The sequence below is a fragment of the Nasonia vitripennis genome, chromosome 1 (genome assembly GCF_009193385.2).
Source record: "Nasonia vitripennis strain AsymCx chromosome 1, Nvit_psr_1.1, whole genome shotgun sequence".
NCBI lineage: Eukaryota > Metazoa > Arthropoda > Insecta > Hymenoptera > Pteromalidae > Nasonia > Nasonia vitripennis.
In genome coordinates, this window is record NC_045757.1 from 10,138,464 (window position 1) to 10,157,734 (window position 19,271).

A 19,271-nucleotide genomic window follows, 5' to 3' on the forward strand; every position below is an offset into this window, starting at 1 on the left:
GTTTTAGAAAGAATATTCCCTTGAAAAATGCCGAGAGGTTTGACGCAGCCGTTGTATACAACCGCGAACTTTGCGTCAACAACAAGCTATTTCTTTCGTCGCGAAATAAAATCTTGACATGCGAGAGAAACTTCCAAAGTTATATACATCACGCCTGGCCGTAAAACCAGGTATCGTCGCACGAAACGTACCTACATTGTCGTAGATTTTCACGCACAATTCCAAAACCCATGCTGCGACATTCGAATCCAATTTAAGCAACAAAAAAACACGAGTAAGGGGACGTGTAGAATGAGCGAGAGCGCGGCGAAGCAAAAAAAAAGGAGACCGGAGCCATCCCACGTTTCCGCGAAAAAGCCCACGACGTCGCTCTGTGACGAAACGAGCCGCGGGGAAAAATTAATATTTATCAGCGCACGTGCACCGGCTGCTGATCGGCGCATATGCAAATAATTCCTTTATTTTTTTACCCTTGCCGTGTACGGACTAAATCTGACGGTATCGCGTATTGTAGGTAGGTCAAATATTCAGCATTTTAATCGACACCTGCGTTTACTCTATTGTTGTTTACGAATATAGCTTGAAAGAAATATAGCTTGAAGCTTTCCCGCCCGTTGCGAGAAAAACTCGATTTTCTATTCATTTCTCATGCACGAAAAAGGGCCCTTTTAATTCTTGCCCCGGTTAAAATAAACACATTTTTATTAGCATATACTCGCTTAAAATATGTCGGGGGAAAGTCTCTAACAGTAAAAAGCAAAACTTGCAGCAACACGCGAGAGAAAAAACACCGCAAGAGTTCGCCAAGATCAATAAAGCCTTCGTTGTTTTATTCTCTTAGTTTTTTCCATTATACGATCCCCTTAAACACATACAACACGCAACATTGATTAAGTTTTATAGATGCATTGTATGCGTCGGCGTTTTTACATGATTTGTAAGATGGGAGAAAGGCGAATTAAAAAAAGAATGCGCGATAGCGGAGACTAATTACACGGAGGGCATTGTTCTCTGTCTAGCGCAACGTCGTCTCTTGCGAATCCCTAGGGAAATACTTGTCTCGAGCTCGAGTGTGCTATGTGTGTAGTGCCGCATTAAACGTCGCGCTTTTTTGCATAAATCGCGCCGTTTAAAGGGTGTACAAATAATTTGCGTAAATTATCGCCTGAAGGATTTTTAATTGAACTTTCAGTCGGCGCAAGGTACAGTACACCATATAGAGAGTCTATTCACGCTGGAGATTTATGAACTGTTATCCCACGCGGTGACATGGGAGAATTTCTCTCTCGTAATATATTCGACTTTGATTACAAAATCCTTTCGTGCGGCGCTTCTCTCGTTGCTCTGCAGGAAAGTTTTCTCGAAGAGCGTTCTTATTATGTGTACCTTTGTCGCGGTGTGGCAGATGATTCCACGTTTATCATTCGGAGAGATATAAAGTAATGCTTATAAAATTTAAAGCATTCATTCTGGATACGAACTCGGTAATTGGACTGATAAACACTACTTTTTCATTCGATCTCTCTACACTTCTTTTCTCAAAACAGCAAATAAAAGTAAATCACGACTGCTCCTATTCTCAGCCTTCATAATTGCGCATAAGATAAAGCCACCTATATTCGTCACTCATTCATGCATTCCGCCAAAGCGCGGAAAAGGTATAACCAAAATCCCACGAAAAAGAAACGTTTCCCGTTACGCACAGTCTCTCACTCAGCCCTCGAGGGAAGCAATAAATAGTCCTGACCCGCTACAAAATATCCGCCAAAAAGGAGCGAACGACTATCGTCTTGGACTAGCTATAAGGGAAAATTAATGAACGAAGTCAACGAGAGTAAGTATAAGCAAGCACATACACGTGTACACGTATGCACACATCCGTTAAACACGCCAGCTCGAGCGCACAATCGTAAAACAATGCCCATTCCAACAGTGAAACTCTCCCTTAATTGCCCGGTCCTTGTGACGTCGTGAGTCTTCGAGATGTATATGCATAAAAAAAATGAACTGAGAGCTAACGCATAAAGGCACCCGATATATAAATTGCTCGTAAAGGACTTCCGCGAGGGATAGGTGGAGCTAGCGGTGAGCGATGTCCGAATTATGCGACGAAATTTACGGGCGCCGTCGAGTGAGAAGCCGCGGCGGTCTAATTAAAATTCACTGAATTAAACGTGCGGCTTATCTCGTCTTGCGAGGCGCCTCTAGCCTCCTTCATCCTTTCTTCTTCTGGGCTTCGCTGATTTTTCATACGGGAACGCGACGTCTGCATGCGCGGTCAACTCTATGTATGTGCTGCGGGCGCTTGTGTGTATTTATATACAACACGAGAGTCTCTGCTTCCTGATGGGTTACGAAATATGTAGGTCTCTGTAACTCCCGTATTATGCTCGAGTAATTGCATTCTTTTGTGTCTCGTTATGATAAAATTAATGTTGCATAAACGCGTCTGTTTGCATTATATTGGGAATTGGGACGCGCGTTCGATGAACTTGCGGCAGGGTATTTTTTGATTGAATCTTTTTTGTCGAATGCTGTTTAGAAATTTAGATACTTGACTCGTTCATCGCGAGACTTTCGATTTCAATGGCAGAGTGCCGTCAAGGTCAGCAGATAATTGAGAAGACGACTCTGGATATATATCACTAAGTGAAAATGCTTTTCGATCGCTCTGCGAAAAACACCTGCTTTCTCTCGCGCCTTCGATGAGCCGAACTTTTCTCTCGGCCGCGCTGATCCCCTTTTCTTCTTTTGTGAAACCCCGTAGCACTTACCTGTCACGCGCGCGACCTGCAGGACTATAAGGATACTTAAGTGTGCCAACGAGGCGCGAAGTTCGCGTAGTCATCGAAATTTCGCACCTTTTATTACTAAAGTATGAAGGCAACGTTGACTATTCAACCTTAAAATGACTTTTACACGAAAAATAAAAAATGAATATGTACCTGTTTCTTTTGATTTTTCCAGGAAGTGATTTGAAATTCATTCATTTAAATCTTATCGTATACCAACATTATATATTTTTTTTTGTAAGCAAGAATAAGGCCATACTATCTCGCTAGTTATAAAGATACCTGCATCTCACCTTAATTGTAGTGTCTCTCACTCGAACTGAACAAAAACGATTTAAATGAAGAAAACAAACACCGCCACCTACAGCCACTGTTCTCCCGTCCAAATAAAGTCATCCCATCAGCGCAAAGTTGAGCGAACCGCAAATACGTTTATAAACCTATCCTCAACCTATTAATCAAGCGGCCATCTAGGCGAAAAATCGAATCCTTTGTACTCACAAGCTTCTCTCTCCCACACAACGAAACTAGGTTCTCCCCAACCTCAACCTTGAAAAAGCCCGCCAATACCGCGACAATGACGAATTAGGTTATTTAGGTCTCTCCCCTCGGCAAAAAGCGCGTGGAAAGGGAATCCCAGGAATGTAGCACAGCAGTAGCACGCGAACGGATGTCATCGTGAGTTCCCGCTGCTCCTCTCCGGGTCCTTCTTTTTTTCTATCCCTTTAGAGCGGGCGGCAAGTTGACTCAGACAATAGGCTGTCGCTCGCGTTGGATGTATGTGTAGGAGTATAGCGGCTGCACAATTTCACTTAACTTTCGCTTCTAATTAATTGGAAGCGTTTGATATCCGTTCAAGAGTCCGCCACCGCAGCGCACGAGCGTGTCTGCTAATCACCTTGAAAAGGAGCTACAGAGAGCGAGGAAAAAATTCTCTCCTAGTGGAGGGCAGCCGTGATAGTCGCGCGAGAGACGGGGTGAAAGGATTGGGGTTACAGTGCGATACATGCGCGGTGGCTTTAATAATGGGAAAATTAGATTGCCGCGTGAGCGTGAATTTTCAATTTTGAAATTAACAGAGAATTTGCTTAACATAATCATGGTAATAGTGTACCGTCACATAGAGGCTGTTTTGAAAATTAGGTCGCACCATCTCTTGTACATGATATAAATAAAACTTCTGCGTGCAACGATTCCTGCTCGAAACCCGATCAAATTGATAAACCGAGTCATAAAAATTGCATTCCAGTTGGGAGGCGTGCGGCATCGTGCCTCTGTGCACAAGACTGTCTCTGTTGGCTGTCCCTCAGCCACAGGCCAGAAGCACGGCGACGGCGCAATATTTCTACAGGCGCGTCGCTCGTCGGCTGCTTTATGCTAGGCTGCGCGCATTCCGATTCCCGCAAGCGCGCCAAGGCCTCAAATCATTCGATTAATCGAATTTGTACAGCAACCCTGAACGTCGACAATGACAATTAACGAGCGATCGATCAATCCGCGTCCGCCTACGTTACACTTTAGCCGCTCACTCTTTTCGCTGGGCTGAGAGAGAAGAAAAAGGATCTAATGGAAAATCGTGTCTGCGGTTGCACTTTGCCACGACGCCGCCACCGCCGCCACGAGGAATACGTGAGCGAGTTGCGAGCGCAAGGGAAAATTCAGGCACATCTGCGACTACTGTCGAGACAGAGTTGGTACGAGAGAAAAGAAAAAACATTTGTCTGGGTTAATTGCACTACGATAGTGTGGTATAAAAATACGGGGAGAACAATGCTCGTTCGGCGTTGAGCAATTTCGAGGAATCGCAGATTAATTGTTAAGAGCGCGTACAGGTATCACGTGGAGTTTTCCTCTTTTCTATAAATGGCAAATACATACAACGTCCTTGAAATCCTGTACTTGCGAAAAAATAATCTACCGATTAATGCAATTTTCAATATAGCATCGACAGCGTGCCTCATCAGCCAACCAAATACACACGAGTCATCGACCGTTCGCGTTTCCGCAAAAAAACCATCGCAACGCGCATTTCGCGAAACACGCATCAGCTCGCTTTTTTCTCTCTCCCGTACGTACTCCCGGGGTGGGCACCGAATCCTAAAACAGGGCGAGGCACGCAAGAACGTTTTTATCGCGGGGCTGCGGCTAAAGTTTCGTATTCCGGACGAGTTTTGCGCACACGGTGGCATCGAAGTTTTTCAATTAGCCAGGCTAATGCGCTCGCAAACGTCATGCGGTCTGTACGACGATTTGACGCTTCTTTTGCCGGAGATTTCGCTGAATCGCGCTCGGGGAGAGTAAATAAATTCGCATTGTGCGGGGACTTTAAAGGAGCGACTCTCATTGGTTATTCCTCATTTTACGTGAAGAAGAAGGCGCGCGGAGAGTCGGGAATCGTTTGCGCATGCATTGGCGAGAGGGAAAAAAATTTCGACGATGCTGTTGTGGGGAGTCAATTTTAGCGCTTTAAATTGTGTTTGCGGAAATGTGACCAGTTGACGAACTGTGTGAATGACATCGTATTTGGGATGGATTTAGTTGGCATTATAATAATAAAAAAACTAGATAAAGCAATCGTTTGTCGATTTTTCTTCTATGAATCAATATACAGTTAGACAGCTGATTGATGTAAGATGTAAGCATAAGCGCTATTTTTTTGCTATCGACATAATCAAGGTTGTTTTTCAAGTGCATATGCGTAAGTAGTTCTAGGACTATCCATTTATAGATTCGTCTCGATCGCAGACGTTACGTAATGGAGAAAGGATATGCACTGCATATTATATTGCTGCTGTGCAGGCGCACACTGCTCGGCTTGTGTTTGCAGAATCATCCTTAACGACCCAAACAAGAAGATTCGCAGTGACGTGCACATCATCAACTTGACATAGATTTATTGTCGTTTCGACTGGATGTGATGTGCGTTGGTTTATAGTACAACATGATGCCCAGACAAATGGATGAGCAGTATTACTGTCGCGCTCTCACTTGAACCGACGTACACGCTGGATTAGAAAATTGTTTGGACTATCTCGGCGAGAAAGAGAATAATTTTCAAAATGCATACACTCTAATCGAAGTTTTAACGAATTATCACGAGTGGAAGGTACTAAATTTATCCTCGCAAGAAAATATACGCTCTAACGAAGTGACTGGCGCCTGTACCCAACTCTAAAAGAATTAGTGGACCTCGAAAATCGAAATTGAATACCAATTTAAAATGATGTATCGTTCATAAGGAAGCCCGAGCGGTTAACCAAACCAAACGAACTCCCATAATGAACACACATAAATTAGAATTTAAGGCTGACTTAGCCAAACTCATATATATATATCGATTGACTCAATAGCCTCAGAAGGCCAGCTTTTTAACTTATTCCAAATGAGAAAAAAAAAGTCGCATCGCAAGCAAATACAAACATAGAAGCTCCCAAATATTGCACGAATTGTGCTATTGAGATCAATTGGTTTATTTTAAAATAATCATGGTAGAGGCAATCGAGTAAAGTAGAATCCGACGCAGAGAACAACATAGAGAGTGAAAACAGCATTCCCAGCATCGCTTCAGCAAAATTGCATCTCTCATTCCCCTAGCGCTCGGTTCCTTCTTCCTTCCTATAATCCTGGCTCACTCCTCGCCGACTACTAGCTATTTCTTCATCTCTTCTCCTATCACGCTTCGCGGAACCCTACCCACACCACCGTCCACCTCCAGGCCCAATAACATCGCGAAGTACAGGAACAGAGAGAGTATAGTAGCTAACAAAGAGGGAACATATGCACACACAGAATCGCGGAGTCCAGAGTTTCGAGACGCGACGCAGGTAGATTTATGAGGGACGGAGGGGAGGTAAGGCCCAACTCTCAGTGTCGCAGGTCAGCGGGACGGTTCACGGTCACGTGGAGCCATGTGTGCAACCTATTTCACGGGGGAGTCAGCGCTCACGCACACATCACGGGAGGGTGGGATCGATAAATAAATACTTCATTAATGTCGGGATGCACGACGCGAGTCATGAGATTGACAGGAAGGCAAAACGAGGAGATAGGGATGACGATGTGCGTCTGCGCAGTTTAAAATACCGACAGCGATACGATCGCATGCGGACGTCTCCGGCTGGTTGATTATTGCGGTTATTGGTAACTGCTATATTGAAAATGATATTGCAGTTCGAAGATTCAGGGGTGATAGTTTTGAATCAAAATGAATTTATAGCCTGACGATAAATATTATTAATGATCTTTTTCGATACTGCGTACACGCACGCGTATTTTATTGAACGAAAGGAATGCGTGCAATTATCATTTAGATGAAAGGTAAGATAAATCAAGCGGGTTGTTATCTTTTGGAGAAGAGCTGCTCTTTAACGGTGACACTAAACGGTACAAATCATGTTATTTATAAATAAGAAAGTAAGGTTATAAGAGGACATCAGATTACGCGAAATTCAACGCATACAGTGGGACATTCCCAGTCAAAAAACACACTTGCCAGCCAAATGTACACACACACGCGCTGATACGTACGAGGACGAGCGCACATAATAATAAAAGAACACAAGGCGAACAGCAAAAACAGCAGCGGCAAGAAGAAGGCGAGAGGAGAAAGACGGAGTGCAAGAAATCGAGACTTAAATTACACCCTCGCAATCGTCGTCTTCGCAGCCTCTTAATGCGTAGCCAGAGTCGCGCGGGTCGCGTCGACAGGATTAAATTTATTAACCGAGCCGACGTTACGTAAGTTTCATTTACGTGTTGTGCTCTTTGTTGCTTTTTACCTTTCTTCGACTCGGCTCTTTCCTGCTTCTCTCGTTACTCCCTCGTCTCTTCCCTTTCGTAAAGCTAGCGCGAGACTCGAGAGGCGGCTCTGAAACGATTATCGAAGGAGTGACCGTAACGCGCTCATTGAAATCGTTCAGCCTGTTTTATGAGTGTGTCAGCTCATTCTGAATAGTTTGGTGTTATGGAAGAAAGAGAAATATTTTTTTTAAAATCTCCCCCAAATATTAGCTCGCAAATGATATAAGCGATATAATGTAATCGATATAAGCGGCTACGAAAATACTTGTTTGATGAAGGTACCCTACAAGCGATGAAGCGGGCGATTTGCATTGATGATTCAAAGAAAACTGTAAAAAAAAAGAAAACTTAAAAGCTTCTCAGATATGACACAATCAAGACGGCGATTAAAATGCCTCTTTGAAGAGCTCGACAATTCAGCGTTTACATTTTGGTAATCTCGTGAAAATAAACAAATCTGAAAAACAATAAACTTCTCCTGCGTTATTTTTCCAAAAACAGCCATACACTTCAAACCACAGTTCACAGAAAACCGTTGGCCCAGCAAAAGTAAGTCAGATCAATCTACACAGTACACCTATTCCAGCCATTGAATCCACCTCGGTCTACAAAAATCCTCGCGGCGTAGACGATTCATAGCGACGCAATGCTACGCTCTGCCGCCCTCGCTGCAGCAATTATCCAATTAGCAGGAGCTCAAGCTTCGCTCCCTCGGCACAGTCTGATAATTGCGCGATGTCCGGCATCCGATGCGCGCGATACGCGCTCGAGCCGCTGCAGCCGTTCGGGAGATAATTTTCGGGTATTTAGTGCACGGAGGCCCGGACTATCGCGTGGAGAGCGATTCCCGATATACGGGTGGTCCGAGTTCGTTACGGCGTAATTATTGAAAACAGAAGGTAGCGGCGTTTTTTCGGTCGGGGTGATGAGGGGAGACTCCTTTTATGGGCTTTGTTCAGTGCGTCAGCCGATGCTGTTTGGCGTATAATTAAGGTGTGACGTTTTTACGAGGATCCATTGCGCGCTTCGTTTCTGCGTGCACAATATCATTGTTATTATAAGTTCTACGACATTGTTTGCCCAGTTTCGCTACTCATCGATTAAATTTTCATCGCATAATTGAACAAGCGTAAAATCTCAGCGAAGATACCACTCTCCCACCTTCAATCACCGCTAAACGACAAATCGGCAAACTGTCCTTCGCCGATCCGCCACACCGATCATCTCTTCTATACAACGCGGCAACGGAACTCTCTCAATCGACCAAGCGGTAAAAAAAGGAAAAAAAGAACGTGTGTATACCTGTAGGTGTAATAACACATCTTCGAAAACGAGGCCGCGAAGAATCAATCGACTATGCCCCGACGCCGCCGTATCTCTCGAGGGGGTAGCAAAAGATCTGACCGATTTTCCGCGGCGATCGCGATCGTGGAATTTTCAATTTGCTCTAGCGCCGATCCCGTACAACCTTTTCCTTCCTCTATCCTCCTTCCCGTTACGTCTCTCGTACCCGCTGATTACTCCAGCGAGACGTTCCGTGCACTATGTGTGTACAGTGACTAGAAGGATATACCTGCAGCGCGTGTAATTGTCCGCGTTATTGTGTCAGCGATGTTTTTCTGCAAAATCGCGTTAGCTCGCCGCGAAAACGATCGAGGTGATTTTCCAAATTATTCGCAATTGATTCGAGTTTCCTCGGTTTTTTTCCTTCAAACGACTGGGAAAGCTGACGAGGAAAGTAACCACATCGCGTATCTCGATGCTTTGAAGTGTAAGTAAATTGAAGCAATACGGAGTCAATAATGTGAAAAAAAGAAGTCGGCGATGTTTACATTAACATACAAACAGTGGAAACATAACGAGCCTGTCATGAAACGCTATTGAGCTCATACTCGATATAGATACACTTGGAACAACAATGCCGTGAAGCGCTGGCGATGATCTTTCGACGCTTGGAAAAGTAGAAAAGCTATGAGAAAGCTATTACAATAAACGTGCACACGTGTGCAATCTGTATGGTCGGATCCAATTACTGTGACCTGCCGCGTATAATGAAAATCTCTCGGTTCTCACAAAACTTAAACGATGATCATCATTCATTACGTCTCATTAATTTGCGGATTCAATCGTAGTAGGCTTGGAAGACTGTCATAACTGTGCAAACTTTGAAAAGAGACTGAGCGATTGACTTTAAAATTTTTAGAAAGTACAGCCGTCGGGTCCAATAAAGACGAAAAAATAAATAATAATAACACTTTGATGATTCCTTCGTTATCGTTAGATCTTCGCTTCCCTCCGCGCATGAGCGAGAGTAATAAGAGGCGCAAAATTTGACGAGCATCTTGTTAAACGCCATGCAACCGTCAGAAAAAGTCTCCTCGGAGCATCGCGAGTAAAAAGGCCGTACCGTACTCCTCGCGGAGGAAAATAAACAAAGCCAAGTACCGACTCTTCGCACAACCGCGACTTGCTGCTCTCCTAATCGATCTCCCGACCATATCCTCTCTCCCTCTGCGATTCCTCGGACCCAACCACCTCGGAGAACCAAGAAGAAGAAGCAGCAGCAGCATCGGCGGCGGCAACAGTGCCAATTACCGACTTCCAAAGGCAATGCGCGCGCGAAACTACCGGGCAATCTGCATATCATTTGCAAGTGGAAGGAGATGCTAAGCAACGCGGAACAATGTAGTGCGCGCGAAATCGCGAAAAACCAAAGGAGCTTCGACGTTAACGCGCCGAGGCGCCTAGAAACAGACGTCGCGTAAATTACGCTCGTATATTTGCCGGTCAGCCCTACAGCTATACTATAGAGAGGTGTATACTTGCGCGCCGCCGCGGCTGTCACGTCTCTCGCGCGCGTGCGCTGGGGAGTGCGAGATGCCAACTGCTGCTGCTGCTTCTAATGCCTGGGCACCGCGAGAGAGAGGAGAACGAGAGGCGTTTGACATCTCTTAGAAGTTGTATTTTCTTCTGCTATTTTTTCGCGGAAGGTCTGAATGGATGGGGCTCTTTTTCATGGAAATTTTCCTCGAGATACGTTTGCTCGGGAGATGCGCAGACTGAGTGGGCTTTGGAAGTGGTGTACAGAACGACCAGGGTGAGCTTTTTACTTGAATGTACGCGTTGTGCGCGAGCATTCATCTTAGAGGAATATTAAAATAGAAACAATCGTCCGAGTCTGAATTTTTCAAACTACCTTTCAAACCAAATCCAAAGTCGAAGAATCAAAACAAAAAGCACCTGCAAGAACCCATCAAGAGAGGAGGCAGCTTCGAAGCTACAGCTCGCAAAAAGGAGCTTTTGAATAGGACATGTTCTCCAGCAGCATCGAATGGAAAATATCACCCCGCTCGGTCTGTTCTCTCGACGATGCATCAAGTACCTACTGGCACTTCAAAACGAAACTGCCTCCCGGAGCCTGTGCGAGAGTGTGTGACTTTGCTAGACCCGACTCTCTCCCGTCGTCGTCGTCGTTGTCCAGTCCGACGTAAATCTACGTCGCCGGCATATCGGACGAAATTTATTTCCAATGCCCAGCTAATGAGAAGATATAACATGTGTTGTGTGTCTGAGCACGGGGCCTTTGAAGCCGCGACGACCAAGAGAGCGAGAGGGAGAGACTACGTAACAGTGTGTTCCACGACGTAGCTACTATTATTTACTGTTGGCCCTAGCGGCGCAGTTGTTACTCCGAGAGGGAGAAGGACTTGTCCAGGAAGTACGGGCGCTTTTTGATGTATCTCTCGGCGTCAAAATTTATTAATACCCCGGCTTCGGGTAGCGGGATGCTGGCATATTTCGCGATTAATAAAGTGACATCTTCATGCGCACGAGGCGATTTAATCGTCGTCACAATTCACTTGGTGTGAATATCTTTTCTCTGATTAGAGGTTTTCTTTAGATATTGGGAAACGAAACGCGTTAAAAATCGATGATAAATGACTCGAGGAGCGAAATCCAAGATACTTTTTTGCGTACCCTTGAGAAAGGCATGATTAACTGCGTTCGGCGTTAGAGATACATACTGTTATTTATATAATGAATAAATACGTAGGCGCCTAATCCACTTCTAATGTTTCCACTGCGTTACCCAACGGAAAGATTATCTTTTGATGAGCCGCTCTCTCGCGCGCAGTAATCCAAACTACAAAAACGTTAGTCAACTCTCCCCGCGAGAAAGAGCAACAGGCTTTTCTTTCGTTTTAATCGCCGGCTCTATTTACTCAGGTATTCACTGCCGGCAATCCTCCGAATTTATCGCTTCTCTCGGCAACACCTTTTCCCAACAGCCCAAAACCAAGATCTCTTAGCGCTTCGTCATCTTTTTCTCTCTCCGCAGCGGTGATGCTAATTCGAAGAATCGCAACCTTAATTGCATCCTCTATAAATTTTTCCGACACCTCGCAGCCTCTGCACAAAAAAGCGGCAAACTTTCCTTCTCGCCTGACTCGCGTGTAGTACACACTTGCATCACTCTCGACTTTTTTTTCGCTAAAACGCTTGAGGTACTATACTTACGAGACTAGAAAACAGTGAAAGCAGTATGTGTATGCATAGAAATAAAGTAGCGCGTGCGCATCACTCACCGGAAAGTTTCGTATGCCGAGGCGCACCTTGGAGTACTTCTTCATGAGGACCCTCCAAAGCACGTAAGCCATCGTGTGCTCGGTGCCACTCGAAGACACGGAGGAGAGAGCGAAACCGTTCAGTCAGTCGTGGTCTGCACCCCCTCGTCGATACCTCTCTTTCCTGCGCTGCTGCTGCATGTGGAGGAGCGGTATCGTCGTTACCTTGAACCCTTTCAGCACTGGGATAGGGTCAGAGGGTCTCTCGTGTCGTCGTTTGCGTCGACCCACTGCGCCTGGTTCAATGGCTCGAGATGTGGGAGAGCGAGACTCAGAAGCGAGAGCGATCGGGTTGATCCGGACGTGCGCTGAGGGGACGCTCGTATTGCTGCTGGGTCATTCTTGAAATGATCTGTCCATTGATTCTGCTTGGAAAAAATCAAGAAAAAATTAGTGAAGAATGTTTAAAGAACGCATTTCATCGACAACATTTGTTTATTATAAGCTATTAATTTATTATTCTGAAAACAATAGAGTGAGAAAACAATTTCAAGGTTCGGATTTCAGTCGTAATTCTAACAAAGCCCCGTGTTTTTTGCTCTTTTTCCTTCTCCCTTTGTTGCGTCTATTTCTACTTCTTATTCTTGTTGGGGGTTTAGGCTTATGACTCTTTCTTCGCGCCGATTTGTTAGAGCCTGAATGGTCGCCGCCGCCGCCGCCGTCTCGACGGTCGACTCGGTGACTTTTGTGCCCCGATATATCGAAATATACAGACGCGCGAGAGAAAGAGAGGACCGCCTTTGGATCGGCGTATATTCCAACTACATTATTCGGCTAAGCTTCTTCATTCTTCTCTCTCGAGTGTTTCTGAATATGTCTCTATCAATCGTAAAAAATATTTAGTTTTTTCCTTCACCTTCTGAATCACTTTCTTTGTTCGTCAACAACGCGTGCATGCGTGTATTGGAAAGCATTTTCTCGAAAAAAATGTTAATTCAGGGAGATAAAAATCAATCGACTAGCCGCACAAAGGAAGCGACGACGAATGCCGGCGAATATTTTATCAAGTTTCCACGTTTACGTTATTCTTTCAAGCGTCCTCGTCCAAAAGAGCGCGTTCCGGTCGACTAGTTTACGTGAGAAGTAGGTGCATATAAGAGGCGTCGTCCGGAATTGCTCATTTGCATGTCAATGGTTCCTTTCTAGTAGGCGCATTCTCCCACTATGCACAAAGGAAACTTTTCGACCCGAAGCCGCGTGTTACACGTTCAATCATAACCTATACGTTTTTCGACGACGACGATTACAACGTTATCACATGTTGACAAACTCGTTATCCTTTTCGCCGCAAACCAATTTGTCCCTCGATTTTCGGTCTTTCAAGCTCTCATTTGTGCACATACGTAATAACGATTTTGTTTACGAGAGCCAATCACTACTGTATAAACAATCGCGCCGTACAAGGGAAAAAATATCCTCGCGAAAAAATGGGTTACGCAAGATCTATAACACAGAGCTACGACTGTGCTACACGTTCAGTCGCATTCGCGAATTGATCGCATGATTTTAACGATGCCCGGCTTTAATAGAGATCGCAAAGTGACCCGCGTCTCTCGGCCTGACAGAACAATAAGCCGAAACATAAACCCAGAAAGCAATAATGATACAGCGTGCTTCTATTTTCATTTTATTACACTTGCTCGGGGCGTAAAAAAGGAGCAATCGAATTAGCCGAATAAAAGTTTGGAGAAGCACGGAGCTTCTTCCACGCGTTGCGCATTATTATTTTACTGCAGCGGTGCGAAAATTGCTTGCGACAATGATACCGAGAACGGAGAGATTTTATTGATTCCTCGTGCAATCAGTTACGTAATTGAATTTTTAATTTGTTTTTACCGAGGTTTTTACTCGATGCATGACAAAGTGATTTATAATTGAGAAAGACTAAACGCGTCGTAAAACACTGGCCTGCACGTTGCCAAGTCATTACTTTAATCACTTCCCCAAATATACAACGTAATACAAACAAAAATTATGCAAAAGCGTAGTATAAAATAATGGCTCTAATTTTTAACAATTAAAAGTGCAACGGAACAGTATATGAATTGCGTAACGGCAAAAACAATTACACTAAGCAATATATTCGAGCAATATACAGTTCGTAATAACGACGCTCAAACGCGACGACACTGGACTAGGAAGTATTTTTCATTTCGCAAAGCGCTTCCGGCTTACTGAGATTCCCCCGCAGCATCATACGTTACGAGCGTATATCTATATTCAAGGACAGAGTCATACCTACTAATACGCGTTCTATAAGACGAAAATCCTCATTCTGCGAGAAGGCCGGAGCAGAAATGACATTTTTGCAATTTTTTCTCTCAAAACCCGTTGTCAAGAGCAACTAACCTTAAAAAGCGCCCTTCATACATCAAAATCATCCAACGGTTTTTCATCGAAAGAAAATCCTACCCTCATAACCTCGTAAAATCGCATTCGAGGAACTTACCCAAACACACAGTCCCTCTCCCTCGTCACGACCACCAGCAGCTCGCACGTGTTGATCCGCGTCGAGTCTCCGGCTCACTGCGGCCGGCAATTTCCTGGAACGACTCCCGCCTTTTCAGCGGCACCGTCGAACTTCGACTTCCGGAAAACGTCTAAAAAATCTTCGCGAAAGATGACGCTCTCGAATATTATTAGTCACTTTCAAAACTTCGGCGCGCGCATGCGCCAGCCGGTGCACAGACTCGGACGAGATAGAAAAACAAATCAACAAAGAGAATGAAATGGAAATCGACGGAAATGCGATTTTTAAGATTGCAAGTGTATCGCAGAACTTGCGACGACGCGAGCTCGGTTTTTCTCTTTTCAACCGACGTCTTTTTCCGAGAAACGATCTTCGATCCGCGACACGTAACGTCTGAATTAGTTATACCGCGAGTGATTTTAGACGAGTGCAGTGTAACGGTTTTTTCACTCGCGATATTCAAAAGCCGAGCGGTGACAGTTAATCTCGAAATCAGCACTTTTCAACCGTTTAGCAACTCAAACTTTTCACCCAATCGAAGCACTTGTCACACCGTTTGCGATATCTAACCCTCGGCTCTCTCCACAGCACTGAACGCACGCACTTCCGAAAATTCTGTCACATACCTATACAAGCGGCACTTTTGTCACCAAGAAAAATAATCGCGTTGCTCTCCTTTGCAGTCTAATGAAACGTGCAATGAGTAAGTATAAGTAAACCATAAACACAGTTCAAGCCGCAAAGTGGGCTGCGGAGCTCGCGCGCGCGACGGCAGTCGCTGCCGGGAAATAACTGACAATGCAACACACGCAACACGCTGCCGCCGCGGCAGCAGCAGCAGCGGAGAGAAAGAGAGAGAAAGAGAGAGAGAGAGACTATGCTAGCGCCGGAACGAGGGGAACGGACGCGACCTGTTGGAGAGGAGCAGCGCCGGCAAGATTCGCGGGACTAGACCGGCGGCTACGGCGGTGCGCGCATATACATACACACACACACACACACACTCGGGATTCCTCCTCCGCCTTTTGCTCTTCTTCGCTGCTGCTGCCGCAGCTTCGTGTTGTTCCTTTTCCAAGAGAAACAGAGAGAAGAGCTTACTCTTCGATCTCGTATGTGTGTGTGTGTGCCCCGAAGTGGCGGTAGGGGTTTCTTCTATTTTCGTCCTTTTTCCTCGGCTTTGTTTCACTGGGTGAGGGGGACGACGAGGCTGCTGCCCTGTTCACACACTGCGAGAAGTTGGTGTATTTTTTTTCTTCCGCGAGAGGGGTCGGAGAGTCACACCGTGTGTGTTTTTAGAGCCGCGGCTGATCGGCGCTGTTGATTTTTCGGAACTCGAAATTCGTGATTGTTGCTTTTGACGAGAGCCACGCGCACGTGTGTGTGTGTATGCGTATATGAACGTAAGTATACGACGTAGGAGTGAAAAATTGGAATGTGGCGCGAAGGAAAAAATTGATCGACTAATATACAAGCGTTGAGGGCAGCCGGTGGAGATAGCAGCCGTATAATATATTCGCCACTAATGAAGACATCCCTCTTTCAGCAATCTCTCGAAGAAACCTCGCAAGTCCTGTGCTCTCGATAAGGCAAACAGCGGCGACGCGGTCCAATCTATTCATCACACCCGTCGAGTCATGAAGTCAAATGGGCGGGGTGCGGAACAACATACGGACTCTGCTGATATGGACGATGTTTGCTTCAAATTTGAGGTGAGTTTTGTGTCGTTTCGAAATTTTCATCGTGGCGCAAGTTTGCGATAAGTTGGTAAGGAAAAATTTTAACTGACATAATCTTTAGGCGCTATTATACGCGATGCAAGGATGGAATCCAACGATCCGAAGAGCTGGAAATCCGCATCTCAGCAAAACCACAAACACAGCAGCACCTACACAAAAAAAGAAGTCTCCGCGAAGGTTTCCTCTCGGCAAGCCGAGCGCGATTAGCATCGGTGTCCGGTGTGTTTTCCCGTCGTCTCTTTCTTTCTCTCTTCCTGTGTGTGCAGTGCAGTGTGTCTCGCGCGCGGCCATATCACCTCGGCAGCTTATTCGTCTCCGCGGCGCGTCTATAAGTGTACACCACTGTCGCGACGCTCGGCGTTACCTTATACACCGCGCGGACGTCTCCGCTGTACACTTTCGTATTCAGCACTGCGGCATAATCATCATCTCTGCGCGCACCTTTTCGCGCTGCGCATATAATGCGTCTTGCGCGCGTGCCGTCTCTCTCCACCGCGCTCGGAATTCGTATGGGTAGATTTATCGCTTTTAATTTGTCCTCGCGTCGTCGAGAGCGCGCAAGGTATGCACGCGTTTGTTTTATTTTCCGGGCATTGTCGTACACACGCGACGCTCCGCGGTTTTTGTTTTGGCTTCGAGAGCGAGTTCGCGAATCGAATTAAGGGAAAGTTGAGGAACTCTAAACGGTATATTATATGCCGGCGCGGATGGAAAGAAATTCAATCTGAAACTTACTTCATGATGGGCTCTGCAGCATGCCGCGTATCTTTTTGATAAAAAAACGTCAAAGTCGAAGTGGAATACTGCGCTGCCGATAGAGCGCGCGAAAAGTGAAGGTAGAATTTTGTCACCGCGACTCTCTATGTATACCTAATGTATAACGTACGCAAGTGCGCCGTAAGGTCCGAGAAATTCACGTGCGCCAAGCCTTTATTAATCTGCAAAGTATCGTGTAGGTCTGCCTTCCAGCCACGCCTAGATACAGCCAAAAAGATAGTGCGAGAGCATATGCAGGATTTTCTTTTTCGCCATCAGACTGCGAGGCTCTGACTCACTAGTCCAGTATACGCGGTAATCGGATTACTCGATACGCCTATTTTAAGTGCATGCGATACTTTTTAATATACGGTTTAAAAATAGAACTGTTCTTTTTTGCAGATCCATCGTCGAAAAAAAAGAAGAATCTTGCGGGCTATACTTACGAAAATAGCCATTCTAATGAGGAACACCTGCGGCGTTCATTCTCATCCCCGGCGGTGGCGTAAAAGAACCTTAAACGGCCCATTAAAAAAGTCGCGCATCCATCAGCTCGGCTGAAATATTAGCTTGGGTGTGTTTCGCGACGCCTGCCCCTTTAAATTCCGGGAAATCGAAGGCAGCGTGGCGCCGAGTCAGACACGAAGGTACGTGCTACGCCGTGTATAGCGTCCCACTGAGCGAGCTGTTTTTTTCCTGTATACAAAAGAGAGCCAGCTTTGTCGAGTTGAAGGAGGAATAGCTGCGCTGAAGGGTATGAAAATCAACTTGAACTCTTCAATTTCGGAATTAGTCAACAGCGTCGACGTACTTTGAAAAAAATATACAGACAAGAAAGGAGCGTATATGTGATAACTCGTAATTAATCACGCGAAATGGTAGAATGCATCTGTAAGTTAACCTCTCGTTATTAATCACGAGTCAGCCTCTATAAAGAGTGAAATTCGTTCCGGTCGCTAGGCGCAGTTTCTTGATAGGATACAACGACAGCTTAACAAACTAGACGTAAAAGACTCAACTGAAAAGTGGCAATATCTGCGCAAACTGTCATTTAAAATAATCAATCCAAGAGTATTTGCTTTACTTTAATCAGCAAAATGATTCAATTAAGGGAGTTTCCAACCAGTTTTTTTCCACCACATCTATAGACTCGGCGCGCAAACTTTGATATGTAGGAAAACAGACAAGTGCCTAATCGCCACCTACGTTTGCAAGCGAGTCACTATAGATAACCGGAAAGCTCAAGCATCACTGAGGGAAAGGCCAGTCGAAAACTGTTTTGTTCTACGCGACTGCTCTGGTTTTGCGTTACTAATATAACGAGGCGGAGCCTTTACCCTGTGAACGCGAACATAGCAACAACATCAACGTAATATGTTCCACATCTCGCGGGCGAGTGACGAAACGCGCTACATGCGCAGTACGAAGGTCAGTTCTCCGTGTCATAATGCAACGCTGTACAAGCCGCATAGCTGCATTATTCATCGCATATACTGTATACAAGCCGGCCGAGTTCGACAATGCGTATATATATACCTATACACGTAATAAATTTATGGGGCGGGCGAGACAATCGCGCGCGCGAAATTCGCATTTCAATCACGAAGTTTCGCGTGCGGGGGAGACGACGATTGTTGTGTGCAAATTCGAGCGCGTTTTTAGCACATGCACGAATCGATAATCGATTTATAATCGGCTTTTGACGAATTGCGCGTCGCTTTTTTCATTCATGCTCGCGTGTATACAAGAGGAGATAATACAGCAGAGACTTATTTCCGTGAACTCCGCCGACAGGCTTCATTATCAACTTATCGCGATCTCCTAGGAAAACAATATCGAGCATATTAATAAATAATTAATAAACCACAGTCGCGGATTTTTCGCCTCTCGCGAGCTTGTTTACTCCCGCATAATTCACCGCGGCAACGAAAACCTCGCCAAGCAGAACTAATCCGGCTTATATATTCGCAAAACGTATATAATCAGCCAATAAGCGCGCGACTCTCTTCTATTTTCATCAACGGATTAACACACGCGCACACGAGAGTAACTCATTAGCTGATAATTTCGCTCGGCAAACTTTCTATAGATA

The 19,271-nt window shown here is 45.3% G+C and overlaps 1 protein-coding gene across 5 annotated transcripts in view; it reads right to left on the bottom strand.

The window, feature by feature from the left end:
* The window catches only part of LOC100120109, a 405,862-nt gene extending 390,386 nt beyond the window's left edge, over positions 1-15,476 (bottom strand). For all 5 annotated transcript variants that reach the window (XM_016990241.3, XM_008217833.4, XM_016990242.3 and 2 more), the window contains exons 1-2: positions 14,667-15,476; positions 12,179-12,582 (exon numbers count right to left, since the gene is read on the bottom strand). In XM_016990241.3, the coding sequence (XP_016845730.1) occupies positions 12,179-12,250 (72 nt within the window). In that variant the 5' untranslated portion in view covers positions 12,251-12,582; positions 14,667-15,476. The remainder of the gene's footprint in view (positions 1-12,178; positions 12,583-14,666) is intronic.
* Between the last annotated feature and the right edge of the window lie 3,795 nt (positions 15,477-19,271).